The sequence below is a fragment of the Pocillopora verrucosa genome, chromosome 10 (genome assembly GCF_036669915.1).
Source record: "Pocillopora verrucosa isolate sample1 chromosome 10, ASM3666991v2, whole genome shotgun sequence".
NCBI lineage: Eukaryota > Metazoa > Cnidaria > Anthozoa > Scleractinia > Pocilloporidae > Pocillopora > Pocillopora verrucosa.
The window spans coordinates 4717915-4745465 of record NC_089321.1 but is presented as its reverse complement, the minus strand read 5'-3'; the positions used below and the strand labels follow the sequence as shown (position 1 = coordinate 4745465).

Below are 27551 nucleotides of genomic sequence, written 5' to 3'. Positions count from 1 at the left end.
TGATTTATGGGAAGGACACTCCTCTAGTTTATTTAAGTATTTCCAATGTGAGACCTAAGTTTAAAATTCAAGGATAACACAGAAAAAATAGTGAAATAACCTACTACTGCCCATCACTAGATTCAGTGAAAAACTAGTTCGTCCAGTTCTCTGTTGTCGCAGTAAATTAAGCAAAAGTAAGATAAAGGCAAATAATCAGCACTCTGAAGTTGTTTTTTCTCAAGAGAAAGACGGCAATAGATATTGTTCTTGTGTTGATTGTGCTCTATGTTGCTATTCAATTAGTAGTTATCATACAAGGTAGTCTCCCCTGCAAGAATTTGGTCACTTTTGTTACAACTGTTGCGGTAAAGTCCCAGGTAGGATTTTTTACCAGCAATGCTAGGCAAAATCAGAAAGTATATCACTTTCATTCTACCTGACTCAAAAGTCACCAGAAAGTGATGACATAGCCACAGGTGCAATTAAAAAGCAGTGATAAGCATTTACTTTTTGAACAAGGAAAGATTTAGACAAAGAGTGGCAAACTTAATCAAAATCAATGGCACTGAAACTCAATCTACCTTTTTCCATACTTGGCATTTCCTGCATTGTTAAAGGTATTCAAATGTAGTATAGGATTATTTAAACAATGTTGGCACAGAGTTGGAATTGTCGCACCTGACCAATTTTGAAACCTTTGCCAAAGTATTTTTGTGTTGATTAGTTCAAATTGGTCAACATTTCCTCATTAAGATGATTCAAAAAAAAATTCCTAAATGGTTGAGCAAGTTTCTCTTCTAGCACCATATCAGTAGTTCTTATGTAGATTGGTGAATGTGGTTGTAGTTTTCGTTGAGAAGAATTGAGAATCTTAATTGAAACAAGTTTTGCAATGAATATCAGGGTTAGACATCATGTTCCCATGTGGCATGAGCTTTTGTTTGACAATGTTTTGTTTATAGTAAGCCAAATCCATTCTCACAGTTTTATAAAACATTTCAACTATGTAGTCTTGTAATATAATGATGAAAGGCTATCCATGAGGTCATTCACACTTACACCAAAACACGTGTTTGGTTATGTAATAATTCTAAATCTAAGTTATTAGTTTCCATGAGGTGACCTTCACTGGCAGCAAACATGTGCAAAGTTATATGATAAGACTTAAGTAAATACCAGACTGCAAATTTTGGTAATAGTTAATTTAAATCACTGGTGTGTGGTAACTTATCACTAGATGTAGACTCCCTTTCATTCTAATGGTTGGATAGTTTACTAGGGGCAGTGATCTCTGCAGTGTAGACATTTCTGGTAGCGTGCACATACCTTAACTTGAAATCACAGGGTTAGACAAGGTTTGTGTTGTTTACATTTTTTGAATGCTAGTGGTTAAGGGGTAAAGCAACAGACAGGAAGGAAAGGTCAAAAGTTTTGTAATTTCATCTCTACATTTAATTAGGCATCTGTGTCCTTCATAGAAAATGTCTGGCTCGCCAGGGTGGCTTTACTGATTGCATAACCCTCATAAACTTTAGAGGGGCTAGTTTTACTCACATTCAAGTGCCAGATCTGTGCTATCATTTCATGGTAAATCTTAAGTTGGACTGTTTATTAGAATATTAGTTCTTTATTCCCCAAATTTATCTTTTGCACAGATAAAACCCAATTATCACATTGATGAGGCTCATTGCCAAGCTGTTTGCTCATGTGGGGTCCTGTCACTAACTAAGATCACAGACCACATTCCTCAGATTCTTTCTCCACTTCTATGAGACTTAACTTCTGAAACAGGAGAGAGGGTGTTATTTCATAATCTGGAGAGAATGAATGTCCAAAAAAATATCTGATTAACTTAATGTTTGATTGACATCTAATATTAAAAAAAATAAGGGGTTGAAGAGTTTCACCAATTCATAGGAAAATGGTAGTAACCTTATTGTATGACAGATACTTATTTGCATTAGGTTGGTGGTGGTGAAAATATTTCCAGTGAAGTTTTATGGAAATTGAATACATATGACATTTTCACTCTCTTAATGGCAAATAACTTCATCCTGGATGTTGTACATATTTGGCAGAACCCACAATTTAAGCTAGTTTGAAGAGCTCATCAAACCATACATGGCAGTTGTTCTCACTTTGGGGTAGGGGTCCTATTTTTCCTCCCTTATAATGTGGTGAAGACTTGCATGGTATACTGTTAACCAGATTCCTTTAACCAAGATCCAAGCCAAATTGCTCTGGCTTCAATATGTGACTTGAACACTCTACAGAAGCATATATTGACACCTTATGTTTGCACATATACTTGTTGTAGTCTTTTCATGTGCAACAGCAACACCTTTATGTTTCCTCATGGTTATTAGGTGTGAAGGGAGGTACAATTAGGTCAGGATAATTTAGTATTATCAACTGAGTTGAAAATGTAAATTGGCCACTGGTAAATTGGCCATTGGTAAAGAGTGTAAAAGTTGATGTTTGGAGCATTAGTCCTTTGTCAGAGTGATAGATGAACAGCAAACACTTGAAACATCACCTTTGAAATTCTTTACTATGGTCAATTTACATTATCAACTTGGTTGACAATATTAAATTACCTTGCTATACTGATGCAGCACTACATATAGCCACTATACTGACTCTCCCACTGATGCAGTACCACAGTTTCTTTAGAAACTTACCCCCTTTATACCATTAGGTCATACAATGATCACCAAGTTACATGTTAGAAGATCACCATGTGATCACTGTACTGATCAATAATATATAGATTTAGCCAAGTCTAAAAAAGCGGAGCTCACATTTTTTTTCCCACATGTCTCTTCAACAAAACTAAAGCCCATACTATGGATAAAGTGCATGGTAATATTAATGGATTTTCATTCGCAACTTCTCCGCGTCCATGTAGAGGACTGATTATAAGATAGCGCCTGTGGTACAGTTGGCCGCACATGCTAAAAGTAGCACCTTGTACGGTCATTCATATGGTCATATGGTCATACATCCAATTTTTTGTTGGCTTGATGGGTTACTACTATTTTGTATAATTATGGGGTTATGCTCTGCGAGCTCCGCTATAAATTAGACATATCAGAGATACTGTTATCTTCCAAAAAGCATCTTCCCTTGAGCTAAGAGGCTGCTTTTTTTCAATCTCACTGACACAGGCATATAATATACCAGGCAGTCCACCACCAACATCAGGACAGAGAAGTTTATCAGTTAGTGACAATCAAGATGAACCTGAAGAGAAGCTTAGCAAAACAAACCTATACATTAGAGGACTTTCCCCTGGAACAACTGATGAAGATTTAAATAATTTATGTAGCAGGTGAGGGGGCAAAGCTTTTGGATTGTTCTCTCTATATTTAATGGTTTGTAGTGGATTTCACACTAGTTGTCAGCTTGTCTGTGCACCACAACTGTACCTCCTTCCTTCCTTTTGTAGCTTCTTCCTTCCCAATTCCTCCCCTCCTTTATTCCTCCTTCCTTTTTCCTCTTTTCTTTTAAGCTTAGTCTTTTGGTGCCTTCCATCATCGTATCATTCAATTCTCTTCTCCTACCTTCATCCATATACTTGACTGATTCATTCACATCACCCTTGGTATTCAGTCAAGTCGCCAATGGATCAATTTGCCAATGCCAACTCACCAATGAATAAAATCGAGTAGAGACATTGGCAAGTTGGTCTGCAATCCAGTAGAACCTATTAGAAGTTAAACATATAGGAAAGTAAAAGATCTTTAGAAAAAAACAATTTTTTTCTTCCAACAAAGTTTATAAGGATCTCATAGTGAATAAAGTGAGGTAAACATTGCCAATGACTGTAAAAGCTTCAGATGCAAACAAGTTATTGTGTGACAACACTGTAAAGACTCATCATGTCAATTGGTCAGATTTTTTCAAAAACTTGGCTTTCTAGACAAGATCTTTAGTAAAAAACAGTTCCTCTTTTCCAACAAAGTTTATATTTTATTGTTTTTTCACCAAAATTCTTTTACTTTTCCATATGTTTAAGAATTTAAAGAAAGCGAAAAAACTTTAGAGTCTGTAATACATTTCAACAGAAACTTCTGTCATCTTCGGTTAATTAATGTACAAAGAGTTGGAAGTTGAATTATATAGTTAGTAGAAAAATGCTAATTATGATAAATGGTGACAACCAGTAAAGCATGAATGTGTGAAAATTAAAAGGATAGTTTTAGATTTACATGGTGTAATCAACTAATTACAACATGTAGATCGCTTTGTGCATTAATTAACTGAAGATGACAGAAGTTTCTGTTGAAACATGTATTAAAGACTTTAAAGTTTTGTTGCTTTCTATAAATTCTTGACTTGCCTGCTAATATCAAGACTCCATATGTTTAACTTCTAATAAGTTGTACTGGATTGAAAAGCAACTCGCCAATGTCTCTATTTGATTTTATATGTCAGCGAGTTGGCATTGGCAAGTTGAACTGTTGTCGACTTGACTGTAATTCTCTCCCTTTCTACATTCCTTCCCCTATTCTTCCAACTGGCTCCCTCTCTAAATTATTCCTTTAATTTTTCTGGCCTCGTTTCTAGCTCCTCTTAATTTTTTCAATCACCCAGTCATTTTTATTTACTGTTATTCACACATTGGTTCTATCATTGTCTATGCATTCATTCATTTAGTCTCTCAGTCATTCCTCCATCCATTCATATGCATATTTGTAGATTCATTCATTTGTAAATGATTATAATCTATCTATTTTCAGTCAAAAATAGTGTGGTAGTTTGTGTGTTTTTGTTTTGTATCAAGTATTAAAAATTTTATTTGTTTAATCTACATCCCTTTCTCTCGGCAGATATGGAAATATTATTTCAACAAAAGCTATTCTAGATAAGAACACTAATAAATGTAAAGGTAAGCATCAACAGCAGCTTCTAACATTCACAAAGCCTTGACTGAATATTTTTATTTTTTTCGTCTTTGGTTGCACATCAGAACTCTCTTTTAATAAGAGAGGTCAAGCACAACTCATGTGCTGTTATCCAGTAAAGAAAAGTGACACACATTGCAACATGAATGGTCCGTCTCTATGTAAGGTGACTTAAAATTTAGTGGTGATGTGATGTTGCTTGGTTTTTTATGTTATTTTCAGTTAAAGAAAAATTACATACAAAGGTATTGTAGTGATCTCAAATCCTGGAGTGTGCATCATTTGTGCATTAGAGCTATGGTGTACTGTGTGGATCCTTGAACAAAAACTGTCGACTATTCTTGTCTCTGTCAGAACTTAATTTAGCCTATCTTTGTAGTAAAAATTTCAACACTCTAAAGGTTGTTTGTAACAAGAGTTGCAAACTTCAATAAAGATGTAATTGAAATAAACATGTGAAGAAAGCTACAGCGTGTCAGTAAGGGCCCGTAGACTTTGATGATCACCTGAACATCAACTTTACCAACAACACGTGGAAATACACAGCATAGCTTTATGACTGATTTAGTCAGTTGTGGGAGTAATGGTGCATGGGTAGACATATTGCAGTGTTGTTGTGTCATCATTTATGCAGTGATGCATAGTTTTAAGTTATGTTTTGTGGTATTGAGAGCTTCTCTATTTCTACTTCTATGAGACTTGTTTGATTTCATACAGACAACAGCACTTCGTGAATTAAAAATAAATGTAGCAGATGAACTATAAATATTCAAAAGAATGTGCTGTGTGGGAAATAAAATACTAGTAGCTGGTTATTTCCTTTATTCTGTCACCTGTCTGTTTTGTTTGTTTATTGATTAAATTGTGTTTTTTTTCAAACAGGGTATGGATTTGTGGACTTCGAGTCACCCACTGTGGCTCAAAAAGCAGTTACCGCCCTGAAGAACAAAGGAATTCAAGCCCAGATGGCTAAGGTTAGCAAATGTCATTTTGCATTGTCCTCTTCACTTCCTGTTCATATCCTTTGTCGTGCAGTGGGTCATTTTGTGGTGAGAATACATGCCGTGCTGCAGTTGAACACTTAATCTTAATTTGTTATGATGGCTTTGAAATCAAAGTTAATTTACTTTAGTTTTCAATTTTACGTGCAACTTAATATTGGAGGGTGGGACAATCTCATAATTTATTTAATCGCAGTGAGGGGGGGTTAAGTCATGCCTCGTGTTATTAAATATGAAAATCAATTCAGTTGTTGAACTTAGTCCATCTACAATAGGGAGAGGTAAATACCTCAGTACACAAATGAAAATAAACCAATTGTATTAATTGGTTGGATATCCTACAGATCATTTGAGATAAAACAACACTAGAATTTTCTGACATCTCAAGATAGTGACCATCTGTAGAGGCACGTGTAGAAACCTATTAGGTTAAAAGAGGATAGACTCTTACTATCAGGAGGCTTTTATTAACATGCAAATTTCATTGCAGTATTAAGACTGATGGTCAAAAATAAACCTAGAGCACATGTGACAGAACATGTGCTAGCAAGAATGACATGAAAATAAATCATGTATCCAAAATCTTTAAATTGTTATCTAGCTGTTACCTTTCTCTTTTACACATTTGAGACTCCTGAAAGAAATTCAAAACAATTGCCTATTTAGGTTAGCCTTACTTGATCCAGTTAACCCTTTTCCATTCTGTCAATTGTCTGTGCTTGGTTTTAACAGTTGGTTTCATGGTGTGGAAACTCTCACTGTCTGTAAATAGATCACAGGTCTTGGTATATTTTGTTGTGAACCCAGTTCAATACCTTCAAACAAAACTTAAAGTGAATCACAGGCTAAAACAGAGGGTTTGCTTATTTAGATTGAATTAATTCAGTGAGCCATAGTTCTGTACTCTGTGAAAGGCCTCCTTGGTGTAGAAAGGAATTGTTACCACTTGGTCTATTTCAGTGAGGGTTATAAGGACAAAATTTTGTTGACGCAGCATGCTCATTTAAGTTTAGAAGCTTTCCTAAAAAATAAGTGTAGGATTTTGTGGATTAATTCTGTCTTTTCTCATTGAGAAGTTGTTTTAAAATGCCATGGGCCTATCAGTTTTTGGACATCCCAATGCGATGTTTCCAATAACATGTTTCTGTGAGTCTGTTACAGAAGCACGGTTTGTGCCAAAAATAGCCTGACATGTCTAGCCATTGTAGGATATCAGAAGCACTTACAAAACTTAATGATTTGTCATCTACACTTACACTACGACACCACTTATTATATCTGCTAAAACACTGGAGAACGAATGTAATTATGTAAATCTGAATGCTTTTCTTCTCTAAAGCAACAAGAACAAGACCCCACCAATTTATATTTTCTATATCTACCACGAGATTTTGATGAAGCGGTGAGTGAAAACAAATTTACCCTTTGTGATGCATTGGCTCCTCATCAATCAAGTAGTTGAGCAAACCGATGTATGTAATTTGTTACATGAAATGTTCTTCCTGTCTTTGAGTTTCTTTTTTATGATTTTAAGTATACTTTCAAAAAACAACACCAACAAGATTATCTGCAAACATATTGCAAGCCAAAGTGCCTAAAAAATTTGAGGAAAACTTATACAGAGGCAATAAAATGGAATGATCTGTTGCACCAAAGTGTAGGGGAATTTAAATTTTATCTTTACTAAAAGAAAAGAAAAGTTAGAATGCTAATTTTAGGTGAAACATCTAGTCTTTTTTTAATTTAGGTGCAGTTACACCAAATTATGGTACATATTTATCTAAAAAGAGGTGTGAATGACGATAGAGTGATTCATTTAATAGGTGCTTTAAACAGACAACAAATTGTTATCTTAGTTAAAGAAACTAATTTTACTCTCTTTGTCATCAGAAATTAGAAGCATTGTTGAGAAGATATGGCAAAGTTATATCAACAAGAATTTTAAGAGATACTGACCATGAGAGTAGAGGGGTAGGATTTGCAAGGTAAATGGTTGAAATACATGTGTCTTAGATTTGTATCAAAGCTTTACAGTAAAGCATAATGACTTGGTCAATTTCTTTGTTGCAATTGGTGCATGGGAGCCCTTATACTTGAGGGTGGTAAACTAGAAATAGAACTTTTCGCAGATCCCTCCTTCTGGCAACCAAAGGCACAAACCCTTTATGCCATCGCCTCCTCCCAGCACTCAGAAGTTGTGGAGCTGGAATTGCTAGCTATAAAACTCATTGCAACAATACTAAAGAATGCAATGCCCATAACAGCAATAACATGCAAAGATGCATGTATAGGCTTCCCTGCATGCCACACAATGGGAAGTGCACAGATGCAGTAGCAAATTATACTGGTATGCTAACAAACTTCTGAGCACTCCCTTGTTCCTTGCGATGGCCAATTGTTGTGTTTTAATTGTTACAATTAACCATGTATCAAACTGTGTGACATTTGGGACTGGGTAAGTGAGCAAAACTGTTATCATGTCTGATATTTTGAGCTTTAGCCCTTCACTCTGAGGAAGGGCTAACGTTTGAAAGGTCAGCTTTGAAACTCTCAACAGAAGCCAATTTATGTCATTAACTCAGTTGATGATACCAAATTACCTTGTTATACTCTCCCACTGACACCGCACCAAAGTTTCTTTAAAAGTTTATGACCTTTATTCATTTCTTACTATATCTCTCAGGTAACTCCTGTGATTGATAGGGAACAGCTATTCTTGTCACAAATTGGCCAATGTTTTCGTGATGGGAAGCAGAATCTAGTTGTTTGATTCAAGAATGCAGCTGTGTAATAATGGCCACTGATTCATAAAAGACTTGAACGTGATTTACAAGTGAAGGCTGAATGTCACTTGTTCAACTCCCTGTAGTGAAATGTGGTGACATGTGATATATTTGCTTCTTGTTACTAAACAAAGCTTTGATATTTAACTTATAGAATGGAAAATACACAGATTTGTGAACAGATAATCAAAGATTTTAATGCTAAAAAGATTCCTGGTAAGTAAGAAATTGTACATTATGATATTTTGCCAAAGGTATTTTTGTGTCCTCCAGAAACTTCATTCAACAGCACATGTACCTAATTACTTTGTCACTTAAAATTTACATTCAGACAAAATATTGTGGACCACTATGGCTTATCAACATATCTCTTAGATATTTGATCAAGTAGGGATGATTTTTAAAAACGGTTCTATTTATTTCTGAAGTGGTTTTGACCAGTAGATTGATTAAAAGGTTGGAAACTCATCTACATCCATAAAAGTTCGGCTGTTTCAATTTACTTGCCAAGCTTTGTATCTACCAATGCAATAAGTTCTATATGCATTGACTTAATGAACTCTCTTCAGCAACATAATATGCTTTGCCTGTCATAACCTGTAGGTAGCATTGAACCACTTGTGGTCAAGTTTGCTGATGGAGGTCCCAAGAAAAGGCAACAAACTCAGCAAAACCATGGTACAACTTATTTTATCTACATCTTTGTCAGATTTAGTATGGTCTTTACTCTTATAATGACTTCTGCTTTGGTTGTCCAAATGAAAGTGACAGTCACTGACAACTGTCACACTTTTCCTGAATGAATAAAGGCCCTTAAGTAGCATGTCACTGAGGAAATGATTATTTTTTTTGTGAACAGATAATTCATGGCAAATAAGTAGACAGGAGGTCAGTATTCATTTATTACTTGATAACCAATGTCAATTTCTCACATAGTTTGACAGTCAATGCCAAACTGACATGCTACATATATGTATTACTCATTTATTAATTCACTCAATATTGTAAATGGTTTGAATCCGGGTTGTTGTCAGTCGAATGTACTTAGTCCTTAGTCCTAAGTACATTCAACTGACAACAATCTTTCACTTGACTCTGATGATGACTTCCGCTCAGGTTGTCGAAACGTCAGTCACCATTACCAACAACAATCCTTCTCAGGACTACACTCACCCAGACAATCAAACTACACTATTTCACTCAATATTCATTGATTATTTTAATTGACTGGCTTAGTCATTTACCCTTTTGTGTCTACAAAAGAGGAATGCTACTGTTTTATTACACTCGTCTTGATGAGAAATCAAAAGGTATTTATTTCGCATATATTTTTAAATTGCAACATTTTTGAAAACAGGTGTGTATATATATATATGTAACATTGCTTTTTCGTTTGTTTTTAGGGAGTACCCCTGCTTGGATATGGTGAACCACTAGTCATGCAAAATGGGTGTGTTATCAATGTTTTTTACAGTATGCAGTGTATCTTTATTTTGTTTTACTGAATTAGGAACTAGATTGTGTTGTATTTCATAAATAATGTGTAGGTAACACCATTTATTGATAATTGCAATGTGTATCAAAAAGATGGTTCCCTGATTATAGTAGTTGAACAATTTTATGGAAGTTTTTGTCACAAATTTTTGTCATCAAATTGTACTACAAATTTAGTATTCAACACTTGTTTTGGAAAAATGTCTTTTCAATATGCATATGAAAAACATCTTTCTTTTGGGCATTTTATGTAGATCAACTGTAGGCAGTTCAGGAAGAGTTATGACGACTCATGCTGCAGTCCTCCCAGGACAGGTGGTTACAATTTCCATTTTACATAAAATATCAGAGACTCATTCATTGCCTGACTCAAAACGTATTTTGCTTAAAATATATTACTTTAAATGAACACTAAAGAAGTCCTCTTTTCTGAAGATTTGTATAGGTGTTTAGTGAAACATATCATTTATGACATATCACTTTGTATTTATATGTGTAAAATCTATGGGTAAATCTATGCAGAGAAATACCAAAACATATATCAAAGCACATCCACAGTACATTAAAGCCAACAAGTTTAGGAAAATCTTGAATGTATTTACTGAAACCAAAGCAACATTTGTGCTTTTGCTCTCCTGGGCCATCAGAAACAGGTTCATATGCTTATATCTAGCTGATAATTTTTATGTATTCATGATGAGAATATCCTTTATCTTATTGGTATATTTGTAAAAGATAATTCCTTACCCTTTCCCATCCTTGACTTTTTTACTTGTGTCCTATATGGTGTTAGAGATGGTGAAGCACTTTCTACTCTTCTCCTAGTCAGTGATGCATTCCAAAAAGAAAAACAACATATCTCCTATCTAAATCTGAAATTGAGACTTTCGTGTGTTTGTTGTAGTCACGGTTCTTATTTTATGACATTTCAACAAACCAATTTTTGAGAACTGTGTCACCAACTTTATGCTAGTATTGAAATGTGAAGTTGACTTTTGAAGATTTTTAAACGTTATCTGGAATTTTTACTTTTTTTGAACAGGGAACAGCATTTGTACAAACAAATATTCCATTAGCATACCAACTTGCGACAGGAGGAGGTGGAAGCTGGCTTGCACATCAACCTTACATTCAGATGCAACATCAACTACAACCAGTAAGAACAAGATTTAGTTATTTCACTGTTTGTTTCATAGTTTGGTTATCAGAACTGTCCTTGTTTGAGATGATACACTTGTAAACTATTCATACTTTAGACGTAAAATTGCACTTTTTAGAAAAAAATATACAAAATTGCTATGGGATCAATTATTCAAAAAGTTTTCCATGCAACAATATCACCCTGAAATTGCACAGTCAATTATCAATAACTACTTACCTCTCTTTAATAATTCAGGGTCAGCTAGCAGCTGCTGCAGCAGCAACAGCAGTAACACCATCATCAATGGAGCATAATGTTGGGGCTTTGCAGCAGAGCTCTGTGCAACATCTTACCAGTCAGATGAACCAGCTTCAGATGTCAGGCTCGCAGTACTTAACCAGTCCAGTTCATGGCTCATTCTCACAAGCTTCATGGCAAATGATGCATCAGCATGGACAACCACAACATCCACACCCACACTACATGTCAGTAGAGGTAAGAATGAGGACTGCAACAAAAAAGAGATGGAATTAAATGCATTAACACTGCTAATTGGCTCAAGTAGTCCAAAATTCTTTATCTAAGCTACATTGTTTAAAGCCATAAATGAGGATGTATTACTGCAATCCCATTTAAACCTGGTTTATTATACACATTGGAAAAAGGAGTTCAATTTGAGCTACAAGTACTTATACACATGCTCTAGCTAATAAAAGAGATCAAAGAATATTTCCATTTTTGCAATTTGTTATGCTCTAGTGACATATTCCAGGTAGAAGTAAGCCCAGATGGATAGGAGATAAAGTGCTGAGTGAATTTGATTGCTGGCCAGGACGATAAGGGACGTAAACTTCACAATGTGCACACCAGTGAGAATTGAAAATAATGTAAATTGAATTTTAGGAACACTCAATGGTCGGTGAAGGAGATCCTCTTGGTCCACCCATGTCCCCACAAGCAACAGGCCTGCCGCAACACCTTGCTGATCCTGGTCAAGGGTTAGATGAACATAGAATGGCAGGCTACACGTCGCATTACCAACAAAGGTATGGTGTTACATTTATGCTCATCTCAAAAAGAAAAGATGTTCAGATTTATAACATCGATGTAACAAAAATGAGTGCGGAAAATTACAGTGGTGCACATTAAAAAAATGGGGCTGGTAGCATGAGCTAGGGCTTCCACCCGTTTGAGCCAGGTGGCATTTGACAATGACTTAATCCTTATTTTAAGATCAGGGCCCTGAAGTGCACCTTTAGATACAGAAACAAAACCTGCAGCCTCTATTATTTGAAGTGCTATTTCAGTGCTGGTTGGTTCCAAATACATGCTTACTCTCGCATTTCATTATCAGAGTACATACAGAATGTATTGTTTGATGTACATTCCCCCTGTAATATTTACATTTTCTAGCGAAACTGAAAGGAGAAAAAAAATCATCAGTAGCTTTGTAAGTGGAGTGCTTATTTAGAAGGTGAAATGAGATTTGTGAACCTCTTTAGGATCTCAATAATTGCGCGGGCTGATTTTTCATGTAAACACGTTACAAATTATTCTCTGGCCTAACTACTGTTTCACACATATAACATTTTCCGTCTATCTGTATGGTATATTAAAGGTTGAGATCGGTAGCAGGGTCAAAACAATGCTGACTCACTGACTGACTGACAAACCAACTTACTGATTAACCAACCAACCAACTGACTGACTTACTAATTAACCAACCAACCAACTGACTGATCAACTGGGTGAGTGACTGGCAGGCTGTCTGTTTGCCTATCTATCTGTCTGTGCCGGTTTGTCGGTAAATCTATTTGGTTGGCTGGCTTACTCACCAATTGACTGGTTGGTGGACGGACTGACTAACTGGCTGCATGCTGATTGAATGACGTATTGACCAACTGACTGAGTGTACGACTGACTAACTAACTGATTGACAACTCAACCACACATTTTGTTATTTTTTTTACATATATCAACATAATATATGCGGTTAAAAATAGTTGTTAGAAATAGTCTTGAAAATAAACATTTTGCTATAATTTTCCTTACTGAACGAGGTTTGATATGTTTTGGCCTCAAGGCCAATGAATCTCTTTTTGTTACAAAGTACTTATGGAGCAAGAGAGACAGCAATAATATATAGATTTAGCCAAGCCTAAAAGCGGAGCTCGCATTTTTTTTTCCCCGCACGTCTCAAGGGCACAACGCCTTGCCCCGGCCAGGACTAGAACCCGGGTCTTCCGACTCGGAGCCCAGTGTACAGACCACTGGACTACTGGACTACTAGTCAAAGCTGTGGCGTTGACGTGCCCGCGGTACAGTTGACCACGCATGTTAAAAGTAGCACCTTGTACGGTCGTATGGTCCTACAACCAAATTTTTCGGCTTGATGGGTGACTACTATTTTGTATAATTATGGGGCTACGCTCTGCGAGCTCCGCTATGAAATTTTTAATTTACATAATATTGGAAAAAGCTAAATATGGCCAAATACACCCAGCATTTCCTTGTATTGCATTTAAGACTTTGCACAAATAACGCTGATTTCACCAATAACACTTCTAGATTGTCGCGGAATCAAGAGGACTGTATACTTCTTTGTTTTCTAAACGCGTTTATTTTCTTCCATCACTCCTGACAATCTGAACTTACTAACACTCTAACGATCTAAAACCAATCTGCTCTTACAATTCAGTGCGACTTCGTTTTACAGTTCTAGTTGTGAAATAAAGTAATTTTCCCACAATCACGAGTTCAGTAAATTCCCAATCCCAAAGTACTGTAATATACCCTATTTTAGTTGCAATTTCACAATTACACGTTTCTTTCCCTTATTTAGTTCACTGTACGCATGTAAATCAGTGTTGAACTTTGTTTACAACGTTGTGAAATATCATGTCACGAAATCTTCCTATTCGCGTTACGATCAGTCTAGTATTTCGTTACATTGTGTGACAATTTATAACATTAATCATTAATTATAAAGAAATCGTTCTCGACTTAGATAACAGAAAAGTTATTCAAATAATTTTTAAATTATTCAAAAGATTCTGCTCCTAACGGGAATATTGACAAAGAAAGTTCCCGTTACATTTATCTGTGCATCAAAGTTCAGTTTCAAGTTATATAAAAGGAAAAAAATTCTTTCGTTAGCTACGTACAATCGAACCTGTATTAAGCTGCACCGTATCAAGTGGTCTCCCTGTATTAAGCGGTCGGTTGCTAAAGGTCTGAATTTTTTCCCCTGCACCAAGTCCCAACAACCTGTTTGTATTGCCTTCCATCTGCAATGAACGGTCACTTAAAACGGGACCACTAATATAAAACGAAGAATACTCTGTCAAGTAAAATTTAATCCATGTTTATCTCCCGAAATCAATGTTATTTCCCGTAGCTTAATACAGGTTAGATTGTATTTTTGTCATGCAAGCACAAAACTTCTTTTCTTCTTTATTTAAGAAAATGAAGATGGAAGAAAACTGAAACCACGAATTATTTAAAGTAAGTGTATTAATGATTACAATATAGGTCTAATAAACAGTTGCCATGCTAATAATCACAGAAATTATTCCAGCGGTTGCTGCAAACCCATACCACTCGAAAATCCATTGTGTTATTGCCAGGAGAGCTTTCCATGGTTAATTAAATCTACCCTGTGGCCACTTATCCTATGTCAAAAATGGTTCAAGGGAAGCTATGCGATACGGTTTAACATCATATACCGTTTGATAAAGTGTTAAAGATCTCGACGAAACAGAAGTGTCTACTTTTTAGATTATACTGAGTTCAGTACTGTTACTTAGTACGATCAACTAAATAAACTACTTTTCTGGGCAGCCGTTCCTTATGTGATTTTGAATGGAAATTTCATGAAAGTGTTCGTTTTCAGTAGTCAGTTAAACTCGACAGTCGATTAAACAATTTTGTCATCCAAATCCGTTCGCGAATACTTCATCTTCAGTTGTAAGTGTTGTTGTTTCTCTACCCCTCTTTTTTCCCCTTATAAACTACTTCAAAAGAAGGTCTCTTCTTTTCAGTTTAAACATCAGATATCGCATTTCCGAGAATTACGCCCATTATATTTCCATGGGTAATAGAAATACCTGCAACTTTGAACTATTTTTCTTTTCAGTTTGACGTGATGAAAGGTGTCAATGTGTTCCTGAAGAATTGAAAGTAACCTTGGAAAATGAAACGAGTGAGATTTTACACGCCATAGAGGCACCTGAAGGGATCAGGAATGGGTATTAATTTTACTTAAATCATATGGCGAACTTGATGTTGTCGGTTGTTTAATTATTTGTTTTTCTCTTTTCTTTCAACTTGGAGAGAAATGGAGAGTCTATTTTTTTATAGATCTGTTTTGTCAAATTACCTCAAAGAGCTCCATCTAATTTGGTGGAATCTTAAAAAGAACGGAACGAAAGGCAATTTTTTCTGCCCTAGCATGATTTATGAAATATTTCTCGTGGAAAACACGATCACCGCGAAAGCCACAGCCCAATTTCTATCGAAACGCACCACCTGATAAGCAATTCCAGGAACCTCCTTATAAGCAATACTTAAACATGAAATGGAATTAGACAGCTGTTACTTTTTGGCTACTGTCAGCAGATCGGCCGAAGAGTCGTGTGAAAACATTTAAAAGAGATCCTGTGTGGTGGTAGGCTTAATTATATTCAGAACTTAATTTTTTTCCAATCTCCATCTTGCGTGGCAGAGGCGGGGTGTGCGTGAATTGAAGTTACGTGCCCAGACAAGGGGACACATTCTCGAGTCACGTGTAACCTCTCCTAAGGGCGAGATTGGTTGTTGTTTCGACGAGAAAGAAAAGATAATTTGTAATTGTTGTTGTTGTTATTTTTTTTTAACAAAGAAGAGAGGAAACCTATTGTGATTGATCCATATTTAATTCGTAATGGTTCCAACTGCAGTTGTAAGGAATAGGAATCGCACGTTTGAGTGAACCCAGCTCCTTATCTCGTTCTATGTGAATTGGAACAACAAATTGCCGAATCAGCTGTAGTTTGAGCTATTCTTTATTGTTTATTTTATGAAAGATGCAATGCGAATTTGTACAGAGCTCACGCTAAAGACATTTCATGTCCAGATTAGTCAATTAGGTACTACAGACTGAAAAATTTATGCTTGGGAAATGGCCTTTTTAATTATAGGTTAGTGAAGTACATGCACGGTAATTAAATAGAATGAGAGTATGACCTTAAAGAGAGAATTTCCTTTCAGAAACAAGGGAATTTCTTGTACTTATAGAAGTCCTAGGCGCCCTTAGTCAACAACGATTGCAAAGGCTCAGAGAAATGGCGTCAAGAAACAAACTTCCAGAACACTTTCTAAAAACGTTATTCGAACAATCGAATGTAAAGGCGTCATTGATATTTTATGCATAGACGTCGTATATGTCTAAAATACCACAAACAAATCACAATGAAACTTTCGAGACAGGGGACATAAAAACATTATCTAAGTTGTGAGTACTGCAGAGGAATTTCCTCTGAAAGGTCATTCTCTATTGCTTACAAAGCCCCAATTGCATCATACTCTCTTTGAGCTAAAGGTGTCAAAGCATTTCGAGAATTTATTGTACATAAGGTGATGATAGAGAGCTTTCCTACCTTTAAGCAGTTATTTGTTCGAAATCAAGAAATTTTTGTTGAATCGTCTTCGCCTCTGTCAGGAGCCGGTTTTATAGTTGATGTTATCCTCTGTTTTCAATTTTTTTTTTTCTAACGTCCATTTGTTTGTTTTCGGCTATCTTATTGTTTGCCAAGAACAAAGGAACGAACGTGGCTGAACTTTCCATTAACTTTAAATGAAACCTTCTACATTACCTTTTTTAATAGCTTTAGTGAGCTTCAAACTTTTTCAGCTTCCATGCATGCATTTACCGTCGGAGAAAAAACCCACATTCGCAAATTCGGCTTCGTATGAGCAAAATTGTGTATTAGACTTATCCCTACATTTCGAAATGTTGAAATATGAGCAACTCTCCATTAACAGGCGTATTTTGCACTCAGAAAACTTATCAATCCTAAATGAATCATTTAAATTCCAAGTGGTTTTACTGTATATTGCTTGACTTATGGAAACAAACCAGGAGTTAAAAAATACTTAAAATCTGTTCTTTGAAAAACGAGTTCGAATTCACCAAACCGATCTTATATTAACAGTACTAATGGTGCTAACAAAATTTTTCGCTGGCAAGAAACTAATGATTATTTATATCACTTCCAAAACAAACCCTCAAACTACTTCAAATTACATGACTGAATGTTTTTGAGGTTTGTCGCTCGGAGGTGTGAGAGACTCTTGCGATTCAATTTAAAGCTTTCAAAGCCCGGGGAAACCTTAAAAACACAAGACATCAATAAGGTACAATGAAATATGTTGTTTGTCGTCGTTCGTGATTTTTGGGACAGCTGAAATACATCTTATTTTGGAATCCAAGTTTTTTGAAAACAATTTGTTGTGACGGAATATTTTAATTAGAATTACATAAGTGTTTTTGGAGTGTGGAGTGATTTCAGTCTACTTGCAGCCGTTTTCGGTTTGTCACTCAATATGTTTGATCCACAAGACTGTGTGTGTGTGACAAGCCTGAAAGAAGTGCCATCAGATCAAGTGATTTATCGTGCGCTCAAATTTTTAAAACTCCTTTCAAGAGGAAAGCAATACATAGTTTACAAGGGAAAAGAGAATCCACTCTGTTGTCAGCCTTAAATGAATTAGGACTGGCTACCACCGAAACTTTGAGAATGACTCTGTTCGCGTGACAACCAACGAATTGGGGCCGACTTTACGTCTGGTGTATAGAACACTACTAAATGCTATCGCCTTGCCTTTACTTAAGGTTTTTAGAGCTTTTCAATGGAGTTTCTTAAGTCCAACACTAAAGTAATCAGAACGGGAAATCATAACAAAGGGAATATGAGAGGTCAAAGTAAGGAAACACATGCAAGCCGCCTAAAGCAGAGGTAAACCAACTCGCGGTTGGTTTCCATATTGGATCTAAATTGTTGAGAGGATGAAACTCGATTGAAAATCTCTATTTTAGCCGTTAAGTGATATGAAGTTTACCAGTGAAAATAAGTTTTTACAATCTTGGCTGCTATGCAGCTGTGTTTGTGTATTGGGACGTAAGTCTCACTTCTGCCTGTCTGAGATTTATGTTCAGCAAGGTATAAGATTTAATGACTGTTTATGTGCCAAACTAAATTTTTCATGACCAAGTACCATAGGGTGACGTCGTGGAGAACAATCTTACGAAGTTACTCGATATAGCGTTTCCCTACGTCACCTTGTCTCTCGGTTTTCCATCGAAATCAAGAGATCCAAGGGAAAAGTATGCAACATACGAAATAGCACCAAGAGAATAAGTCAAAAGAGCAATACTTAAATTAAAAAAAAACTAACGATTTCCAAAGGCTAAGTTCAGAAAAGTGGCAGTGTGTTTTATACTTAATTTTACAAACATTTTTTTTTTTCCCTCGAGTATTTTGTTTTAACTGTGCAGCGAATTGTTCCTTCAGAGAGGAGCTTAATTTATGGGTGTACCAGCTTAGATAGTGCAGTTAGATAGCTCACTTGACTAGAGATGAGCTTTACTGGTGAAAATGTGACGATGCAATGTAGACGCACAGCTCTTAAGGCTGTGTTTTGAAGTAAGAGATGAACAAATTCCATCAAAACAATATCTCAAGTTCATTCGATCAAGTAAAACTCTCTTGAGCACTTCGGTCGCCTTTTTAACATGCTATCATTGCGCAAAGAATAGTGGAATTGATTTGTAATTTGTTTGCTTTCCGTTTTTAGTTGTAATAGGTTTTTGCTTAGTTAAATCAAATTGAGGAAATAAAAAAGGGAAACGACAAATTGAGACAGAGGCGTGGCTGGTTTTCTTTGTGGCGTTGTGCAGTTAAATAACCGATTTTAAAATGGTAAACTCTTACACTATCCAGTGACCAGCTCTTACCTTTCCTCACTTTATAGCCTGCAAGTGATTTATATTGCCACACCCCCTCCCCTCTTCTTCCTTTTGACCGTCTTGTCCCCTTGGTATAAATTTATATTTCTTTCCTCAGCCTTCCACTGCTGTAAAGATCAAAGATGGCAACTATAATCATTATATTATATTATCAGTCAGATTTCTTCTGAAATAAGTTATTACAGAAGAAATCTGACTGAGCACTCGCTCGACAAAATCACGCTTGCTCTGCACGCTATTTATACTCTCAAGGCATTTTTCCTACCGAGGCATTTTCCTGTCAGCAATGAGTATAGACAAAGTACTCAGCTGGAAAGATTTTTCTTCACCTCAAATCAAATACCCATTACTAATTTACAAGAAACATGTAGAATCCAGGGAGAAACACAAATCAGATCTTGTGGATTAAGGGGTTGAAGTATGTAGCTGGTTGATGGGGCTTCTCCATCTATTTCAAAAACACCATACAAAAACTGTAGTGGCCGGAATAATTGTGACCAGAAAACCTTGCTACTCAGCCGGATGTTATTCTCTAACACTACCTACCAGTTACACTCGAATTTTCATCAACATCTTCTTTAGTATGGTGGGACACGTGGCAAATCGAAATAGTAGTATTTTAAGTCGAACAGGTCGTAATGTAATTGTAGGCTAACCTGCTCAATGAAATAACATTTAATACACCAATGGAAATACCTTAGATATGTGACATTTTGATACGTGTCACGTAAGGTTTGGTTCCCTCCCTCACCCCCTTCCTGTGTATCGATTAGCCGCTGAAGGTGCAAGTCACTGAAAGAGTCAAGTCACACAGACACATTGAAATCACAAAATACAACAATCCATAAAACTTTTTATTCGTATCCGGCCTGTCTTATCAGCAGCGGAAAAACACATCCAAACTGTCTTTTACCCTGACACCAATCCTTGTAAACGTAATAGATATCTTATTTTCGGGAAAGGAAATTTTTACCATCAAAAAGCTAAAAGAACAAAGCGACAAATTCTCGATACCCCGGTTGGTCACAAATGAGTATTCTGGCGATGGAGCTTCTTGTTGAATCTCCTCAAGATTTTTACAACTTTCAGCGGACAAAAAAGAATTTAAACTGCAGATGTGCGTATTTAACGGTATATCAATCTGTATCTTCTTTGCAACCTTCCAACCTTCCGACCGGCAAACGGCACACAGCTAGAATATTCGAGCACATGCCATGAAAGCTTTTTTCTTTACTGAAAAAAAAATTATGCATCTGCTATGCGCGAATTCAAGCTTGATTTTGATCTGTCTAAGGAAGTTTAAAGAAGAGAAATAAAACCACTCTTAAATTGCGTCTCTTGTTTGCAAACATCAAATGAACTCTCATGTCTCCAAATTGTTGACTATAAGACAAGCTCAGTACGAGAAACGAGAGGAAAATTTTTCATGTCGTTAACTCGATAACAAGTAAAATTAATCGCTAACCTACCTCTCAAGAATCCATACAAATTCGTTTTGCCTAGCTTCACCACTCGATATTTACGCAGTGATAATGTGAAACGACGCTGCCACGCTTTTTCCCGCCGAAATGACGCGCTCAAGCCTCCTCTCCATGTGCCTGTTTTTTTTTTTTTTTCGCGAACGAGCGTGAGGGCTGGTAACAATTTAATGGACATATAGAACTTTGTATTGCTATTGGGCAGACTACAACGAGCGTTTTGTACATATATTTATGCTAAATAAAGATTAAGCGGCTAGAGAACCGTTGTATAACAAATGAGCAGCAAGGGCCCGGTTTGTATGATTACTCAAAGTACCCAATTAACATACATAACATTTCTGACGTACACAAGATCATAATTGTCCATTTTGAATGCAACATTGGTACGATTTATATCATGTAATTGTTTATCATCAAACGCAAGTAAAATAGCAAAAATCATGGAAAAAACTATCCGTAATTTCCGAACGGAAACAATGCATCAATTCACGTCTTGAAGTTATCAAACTTGACTAAGACCGAATGTGAACATCGAATGTTTAAAAATCCCCGACTTGTGTTTATATTTGCGGGATCGATATTCTTACATGATTAATTTGACTACAATAACGGCAACAGCGATCGGATACACAAAGAGGAAAAAGACCAGAGCAAAAAGTAACGGTAATGTATAACGGTTTCGACATCGCACTGCTAACATCTATCCCGCCAAGAAAGGTATTCCCCAGCCAACCAGAGCTACGGATGTTTCTCGACAGCCTCTCGGCACTGAATCCAGTAGCAGTCGCTCTCTGGATGTTACTATGAACCTGCTCCTCAAGCTCACGCCAATTGGAGGAATATGCAAGCGTCTGAACACAGAACTCTTTCGCGAACTCGACACAGTCCTCAAGTAAAACGCTATATCGATGAGGTGCAGCTCTGAGGGCAACAAACTGCAAAGCATTCAAGGTGATCTGCTTAAATCGGCCGATGTAAAAGCTCCTCTTAATTCTGGTGACGATGTCTTTAAAGAGCCGAAAATCCTTACGTATCTTATACATTCGCTGCTGTTGGTATTCCATGCACAATTCAAACTCCCAACAGAGAGCAACATCTGGAACATCGAATGGAGTTTTCACCACATCAGAAAAGTCGACAAGACCGCTTTCGTCTACGCCAGCAGGGACGCACAGAACAAAGCCATGCCAAGCCTTGTTTATACATATGAATAAATCTATGTCCATCATATTTCCAGTTGATGCTAGCTGTTTGATCCGTGCTTGGTCTTTATCCTTATGGGCCTTAACAACTTGCTTATCGAAATCAGACAGCGTATTTACGTAATACGCCCAGCGGTTCCACACTGCGCAATGAGCCCTCTACCATTTTCTCTGTCGTGGAAACAATTTCCCCACTCTTTCGCTGTTTCTGTTTTCCCTTTACGTTTTTCTCTGTATTAAATCTAGGACAGAATCAAAACAAAACGGATATTAGTGGAAATGCTGATCTTGCGAATTTAAACAATGAGAAATTGTTTACACACTGGGTTTGCGATCAAGTCTCTTAGGTATACGATGCTAAGGGAAAAACAAGAGAAAATGATCTGTTCGAAACTCCAGCTGGCAAAGATGATCTAAAGATTCTTTTGTCCTGTTTATGCGGGCCACAACTTTTCTTCAGGCGAACACAGCGTTGTACAAATATCGCCACGTTTATGTATTCAGCGAACCGATCCCTTAGTGCCATAACAACGATACGGCATAATTTAAGGGTGGTTGAAACGTGAGCTAGTGAGTCAAAGGTAGTAAGGCTTTAATTCTTAACTTACACAGTGGAAGCCACTTCGAGTTCGTTACAATCAATCCTTGAGTTTCCGAGTGATTTTGCTTCGACAAAGCTGAAAAGTTTCACATGCGATCGATGGAGTCGTCAGAATATGGCGGATCGCTTTGAATGATGGGATTAAAAACCCGGAAGTTGTAGGACCAGATTATCATAGAGACGATCAACCTCATTCCCGGGTCCTCTCCCTTCCTCTCTCGAGGAAGGTTGCGGCTGGTCACGTGCCCATGCAGATCAACGAACGAAAATACGAAGGGTGGGTCTTAAATTTAATTTGTTATCAGTGCATTTAAATTCTATAAGCGGAAGGGACAAATCGCCAGTGCATTTTCCAGCGAGTATCGTAAAAATTTTACGCATAAGCCTCTGCCTCCATTTGTCTTTTTGACAGTATCCAAAGTGACCAACGGCCAACCGGGGAATAAGAGAAAGGAGTCTGAGAACGAAGTTGAAAAACGATATGCTCGTGATCTCAACTTGCGTTGTTGCCCTTGCTAAAATTATTGGCAAGGATTTACTAATGTACACAAACTGGCGGATCAAATCTTTTATTATGAAATGTATACCGATGTTCTTGTATACCTGGAATGAAATACTTCTCAGTAATAGAATGGAACGAGATCCTGGGAACGATTGATCAACCAAGGCTACCTGGAAATTCAGTCGGAGTTGATACAAAAACAGCTTGCATTGCACAATTTGATGGACCCTGTATTACTAGTTTAATCACAGGTGGACCCAAGCTCACAGCACGAAACGAACGTGAACGTGACTAGTGGTGTTGTGTTACAAAGACGTCATTCACAGAGGATTGAATGACATTTCTTTAAGGTATAAAAAGCAATATTTTGGTTTCGACGAGTTATTGCCGTTTAATGCTCCACTCCTGAAATCTCAAACTCTCAAAACCCATTTTAACCCTTTAACTCCAACGAGTGACCAAGACAGAATTTCTCCTTACAATATCATTACAACATACACCGCGTAAGTGATGAGAATAAAGAAAAAATATCAATTTGGGATAATCAGTTGATCTAATACTAAATTCTCTAAACTGACGTTTTAGGAATTATATGATTGACAGTAAGGAGAATCACAAATTTGATCTGAGAGTTAAAGGGTTAACAGCCTAAGACAATGGTAAAATCAAAGAATAAAACAAGGCGACAAGATTATCAGATGTCATTAAAAACATTGCATTTATGTCTTCAAGGAAAAGCGTCAAGTTCCATAAAACCCTTGTAAGTGGTGGTTTTGCAACACAATACCGCTAGCACATCCTTGAAGACAAGAATCATGATCACGTCCGTTTCGTGTCACGAGCTTGAAGAACTTAGGAGGCAAAAGTCACGTTCACGTTCGTTTCGTGTCATGAGCTTGGGAGGCCTGTGGTTTGAAAGAACCTGCTTTACCGGTGATGTTCAATCCACATTCTTTGCAACATTGTGTGGCTTATACTTAAGATGCATTTATTTTGTAATAATCGCTTTTGTTTCCAAGATCTGCTTTTCTGTCTACGGATCACCCACAAAGGCTCTAGAATACTACCTGCGCTCGAATAAACAAACGTGTTAGAACGAAACACCGTGGGCACAATCAAAATGTGCTTTGAAGTTTGTAGAATTAACTCTCCTACTGGCAAGAAGTACCACGATATTTACAACGCTCCATTGGCCTTATAGGTCATTAGCTGTTTTTTGAAGTACATTAACATATAACAAACCACAAGACCAACGAAGAGTGCGTTGGTCGATCGTCAAGCCACCAAACTGTTCCCTCTATTTGTTTCCTTTTTCTCCTGAAGATTCCCAGCGGTCAGATGCGCACATCAAAAATAAAATTGCTTTTCGGAGATGTTTTAATGAAAACCCCTGAAATCATGCGAATGGGCAATTAAATTACTAATCGAACGCATTCTAATAAGTTCATCTGTCACGCAATCAAGCACACGAGGGTAATTACATGCGTACGTGGACACGTGTTCTGCGTGGAAACTAGACATCGAGTCATAGGGCATCGTGATGTCTTCAACGAACGTTGTCCAATATTGGTAACTGTTAGGAAGTGCTTAAGGAAAGCGTATTTTCTTCCTCAAAAACCCTCGTCGTACTCTAAAGGGTACAGGTTCTTAAACGACAAAAAAATACTGGACTTACGATTGTCCGCCTTCTCCTCTGTACTTCGATCGCCTTCTGTCGCCATTTCGTCATCTTCCCGCTGCCGGAGACGAAATTCCTATTATAATGGAGTGTACACCTGAATCGTACTTGCTTCAGCACTGGAGCAATGGCTTCCGGCTTTTCCTCCCGTCGTTATCAAGTCACTAGACGAGGGACTGCGAGATGATATCCCTGTCATAACAACGGCGGCGCTGGAAGCCATCCCGGAACACAAGCATAGTATACCTCCCGATCTTTTGTACGAACTGCAGCTTAAAAGTACCATTCTCGAAGTAGGGGTTCCATTTCCACGATATCTTGTCAAAGACGCTCTAACATATCCTTGTGCTGTTAAAGCTGATATGAGCACTGGTGGACGTGGGAGTGGCTTGTCAAAAACGAAAGGGAATTGTCGGAGACACTTCAGCAAATGAAAGATGTGTGCAACTGGAAGGGGGGGACTGTGTTTCAAGAATACATTCCTGGAGTTAAAGAAGTGCCTAGCTTTCAATTTTATCTGCATAAATCCGGCGAACTCTTTGGGTTGGCACAACAACCGGTGGAGTTTACCGGATGTTTTTCATGGACTACTGGATCAGTGGACTGGGACAAGCAAGAAAGAGTATGAAAACCTTGTGTACAAAGAGTTTCACATTACCCATAAAAGATTACCTGCAACGGCGAGGCTACTTTGGCCTGGTCACTTTTGAGGGTGTTAATTACTGATCATGCAAAGTACCTAGTGGATATTAACCCAAGAATAGGAGGCGATACAACACATTTGTTAATTGTCGTCCCATGGCTCTGGATATTGGCTTCAAACATTCAGCAATTTTTTGTAAAAATAAGCACTCCAACCTGACTTCCAAGGAATAGTTAAGAGGGCAAATAATAGCAATGAGCAAGGTGAAGGATGACTGTTGTACTATCAGATGCTGATGCTTATGTAGGATGTGAATCATATGTGTCTGTTTTTGCTAAGACACCAGATGCAGTACAAACTCTTTTCACAATTTGAAAAACTGATTGATGAATCATGAATCATTAATAAATCAGTTGGTGGTTACTTAATAATGAACGTAATGATTTTGTAGGTTGCAATTAATTTTATAACTGTATCAGTTAGCCTGCTAACAGGTGTGTAAATACAAAAATCTTGATTTTATTGTTATTTAAGAAGAGAAGACATTGGAATAACCTAACTTCTACCATACTTAATTCAATCTGTTGATCATAACATAACAAATTAACTATAAACAATTTACTTTTGCATTTGGTCTTTGTCTTGCATTAGTAATTCCAGAAGGTTACTCAATTTTAATTTTATAGGCAATATTTTTTGACCTTTGAACAATGCATAACCTTGCTATAATATGTTTTCAATACTTAATGATCTGGAAGTCCTTTAAGGTAAAGGTGGAATAGGGGGGAGGGGGGCAGGGGGTGGCCAGCTTTGTTACCATTTAAGCCTACTTTCATCTTTCTTCTAACACTTATTCTCCTTACATCAACATTTGCCATATGTGTCTGTATGGTTTCTTTTCATGGTTAGCATTACTAGTGTTTTTGTATCTTTCCTGAAATAATTGACCAGTCAATAATGAAAAATAAAGTAAAATGTTTCCTTGAAGCATTTTGACTCCTGTTTTAATCCTTTAACTTCCAGAAACTGAAGATAAACGTTGAAAACTTCTTCAACTATATTATTCATTACATCATCCAGCAAAATTGGCATGAGGAGCACTTAAACAGTTCAGGGAGTTTGTTATCCTGATCTAACACCAAAATTCTCCACAACTTAACAAAGAAATTGTAGCAACTAAAGCGGTGAGAAGTAACAATCAGGATATGGGGAGTTAAAGGGTTAAGGGTTTGTATAGGGGACGGGCTGTCGCATTTTGGGTATTCTCCTTGGGTGGGTTCTGAAATTGGTCAGCACAGGGGTCCCTGGTATCGCGCTTCCCCCCCCAGCTGGCTTGATAACTTTCCCCTTTTCTGGTCCCACCATACGGAGAGCACTGAATTTTGATCAAGGTCCAATACAACGGCATTTTAGTCATAGGGAAGGTAGGCAATGATTGCATCCAATGATTCTGAACCATCCTGCAATCTACAAAGCATTCGCACCAGCCTACAGTAGTACAGCAGGTGAGATTGGCCAAAATACTTACAACCTTTCAAAAACGTGTCTGTACAACTTATATAAGCGTTGAAGTAAGGGCACAGCCATTTTTGATGAAAGCACTTACTTGTTGAACATATCAACTAGCCTTTCTAGTCCTTCAATTCTTTGAAGCACGAGGTGATTGACTTCCCATTGGTTTCATTTAGCGTGCAAAACACGATCATTTAGTGTGAGTGCAGTGAATTAAAGAGCATAAGACTATTGCATGGCTGGGTAAGTGGCCCAGGTTGTGCCAAGCGAAGTTTTATTTAAAATGGTTTAGTCCAAAGTCAAATCCTTAGCTCATGAAAAGACAATTTCAAAATGGTATGAGAGACACCATTGGGGATTGAAAAATTGTATTCTGGGGCACAATTGCATGAATACCTTTTATAGGTTATGTTCATGATTTAGGTGATTTCTGGGGCATGTTTCTCCTATCAGTAAAAAACTTAATAAATTACGTACTTAGGAATAAATGGTGGAAAATATTTCATGCTCTACTTGATCTTCGGGAGGGACAGAAAGGGAGGAGGGGGGGGGGGGGTTTGGCACCATTTGAGTAGTTAGATCCAGGGATAAGTGGTACGGGAAGGATATGAGATCTAAA

At 37.1% G+C, this 27551-nt stretch overlaps 1 protein-coding gene and 2 non-coding genes across 9 annotated transcripts in view; 2 read left to right on the top strand and 1 right to left on the bottom strand.

The window, feature by feature from the left end:
• LOC131771324 (RNA-binding motif, single-stranded-interacting protein 1) overlaps positions 1 to 19211 on the top strand; it is a 44861-nt gene extending 25650 nt beyond the window's left edge. For all 7 annotated transcript variants that reach the window (XM_059087096.2, XM_066173745.1, XM_066173744.1 and 4 more), the window contains 15 exons: positions 3150 to 3313; positions 4815 to 4873; positions 5772 to 5863; positions 7230 to 7292; positions 7781 to 7875; positions 8828 to 8889; positions 9277 to 9351; positions 9533 to 9561; positions 10077 to 10123; positions 10422 to 10482; positions 11210 to 11323; positions 11564 to 11803; positions 12212 to 12354; positions 14771 to 14812; positions 15444 to 19211. In XM_059087096.2, the coding sequence (XP_058943079.1) occupies positions 3150 to 3313; positions 4815 to 4873; positions 5772 to 5863; positions 7230 to 7292; positions 7781 to 7875; positions 8828 to 8889; positions 9277 to 9351; positions 9533 to 9561; positions 10077 to 10123; positions 10422 to 10482; positions 11210 to 11323; positions 11564 to 11803; positions 12212 to 12354; positions 14771 to 14777 (1251 nt within the window). In that variant the 3' untranslated portion in view covers positions 14778 to 14812; positions 15444 to 19211. The remainder of the gene's footprint in view (positions 1 to 3149; positions 3314 to 4814; positions 4874 to 5771; positions 5864 to 7229; positions 7293 to 7780; positions 7876 to 8827; positions 8890 to 9276; positions 9352 to 9532; positions 9562 to 10076; positions 10124 to 10421; positions 10483 to 11209; positions 11324 to 11563; positions 11804 to 12211; positions 12355 to 14770; positions 14813 to 15443) is intronic.
• Positions 19212 to 20148: 937 nt separating this feature from the next.
• On the bottom strand, positions 20149 to 22177 carry LOC131771345 (uncharacterized). The gene has a single exon (XR_010719034.1). It is a non-coding gene; the product is annotated as an uncharacterized protein (transcript).
• A 2462-nt stretch (positions 22178 to 24639) lies between these two features.
• Positions 24640 to 25822, top strand: LOC131771352 (uncharacterized). Its single transcript, XR_010718980.1, has one exon. It is a non-coding gene; the product is annotated as an uncharacterized protein (transcript).
• Positions 25823 to 27551: the final 1729 nt, after the last annotated feature.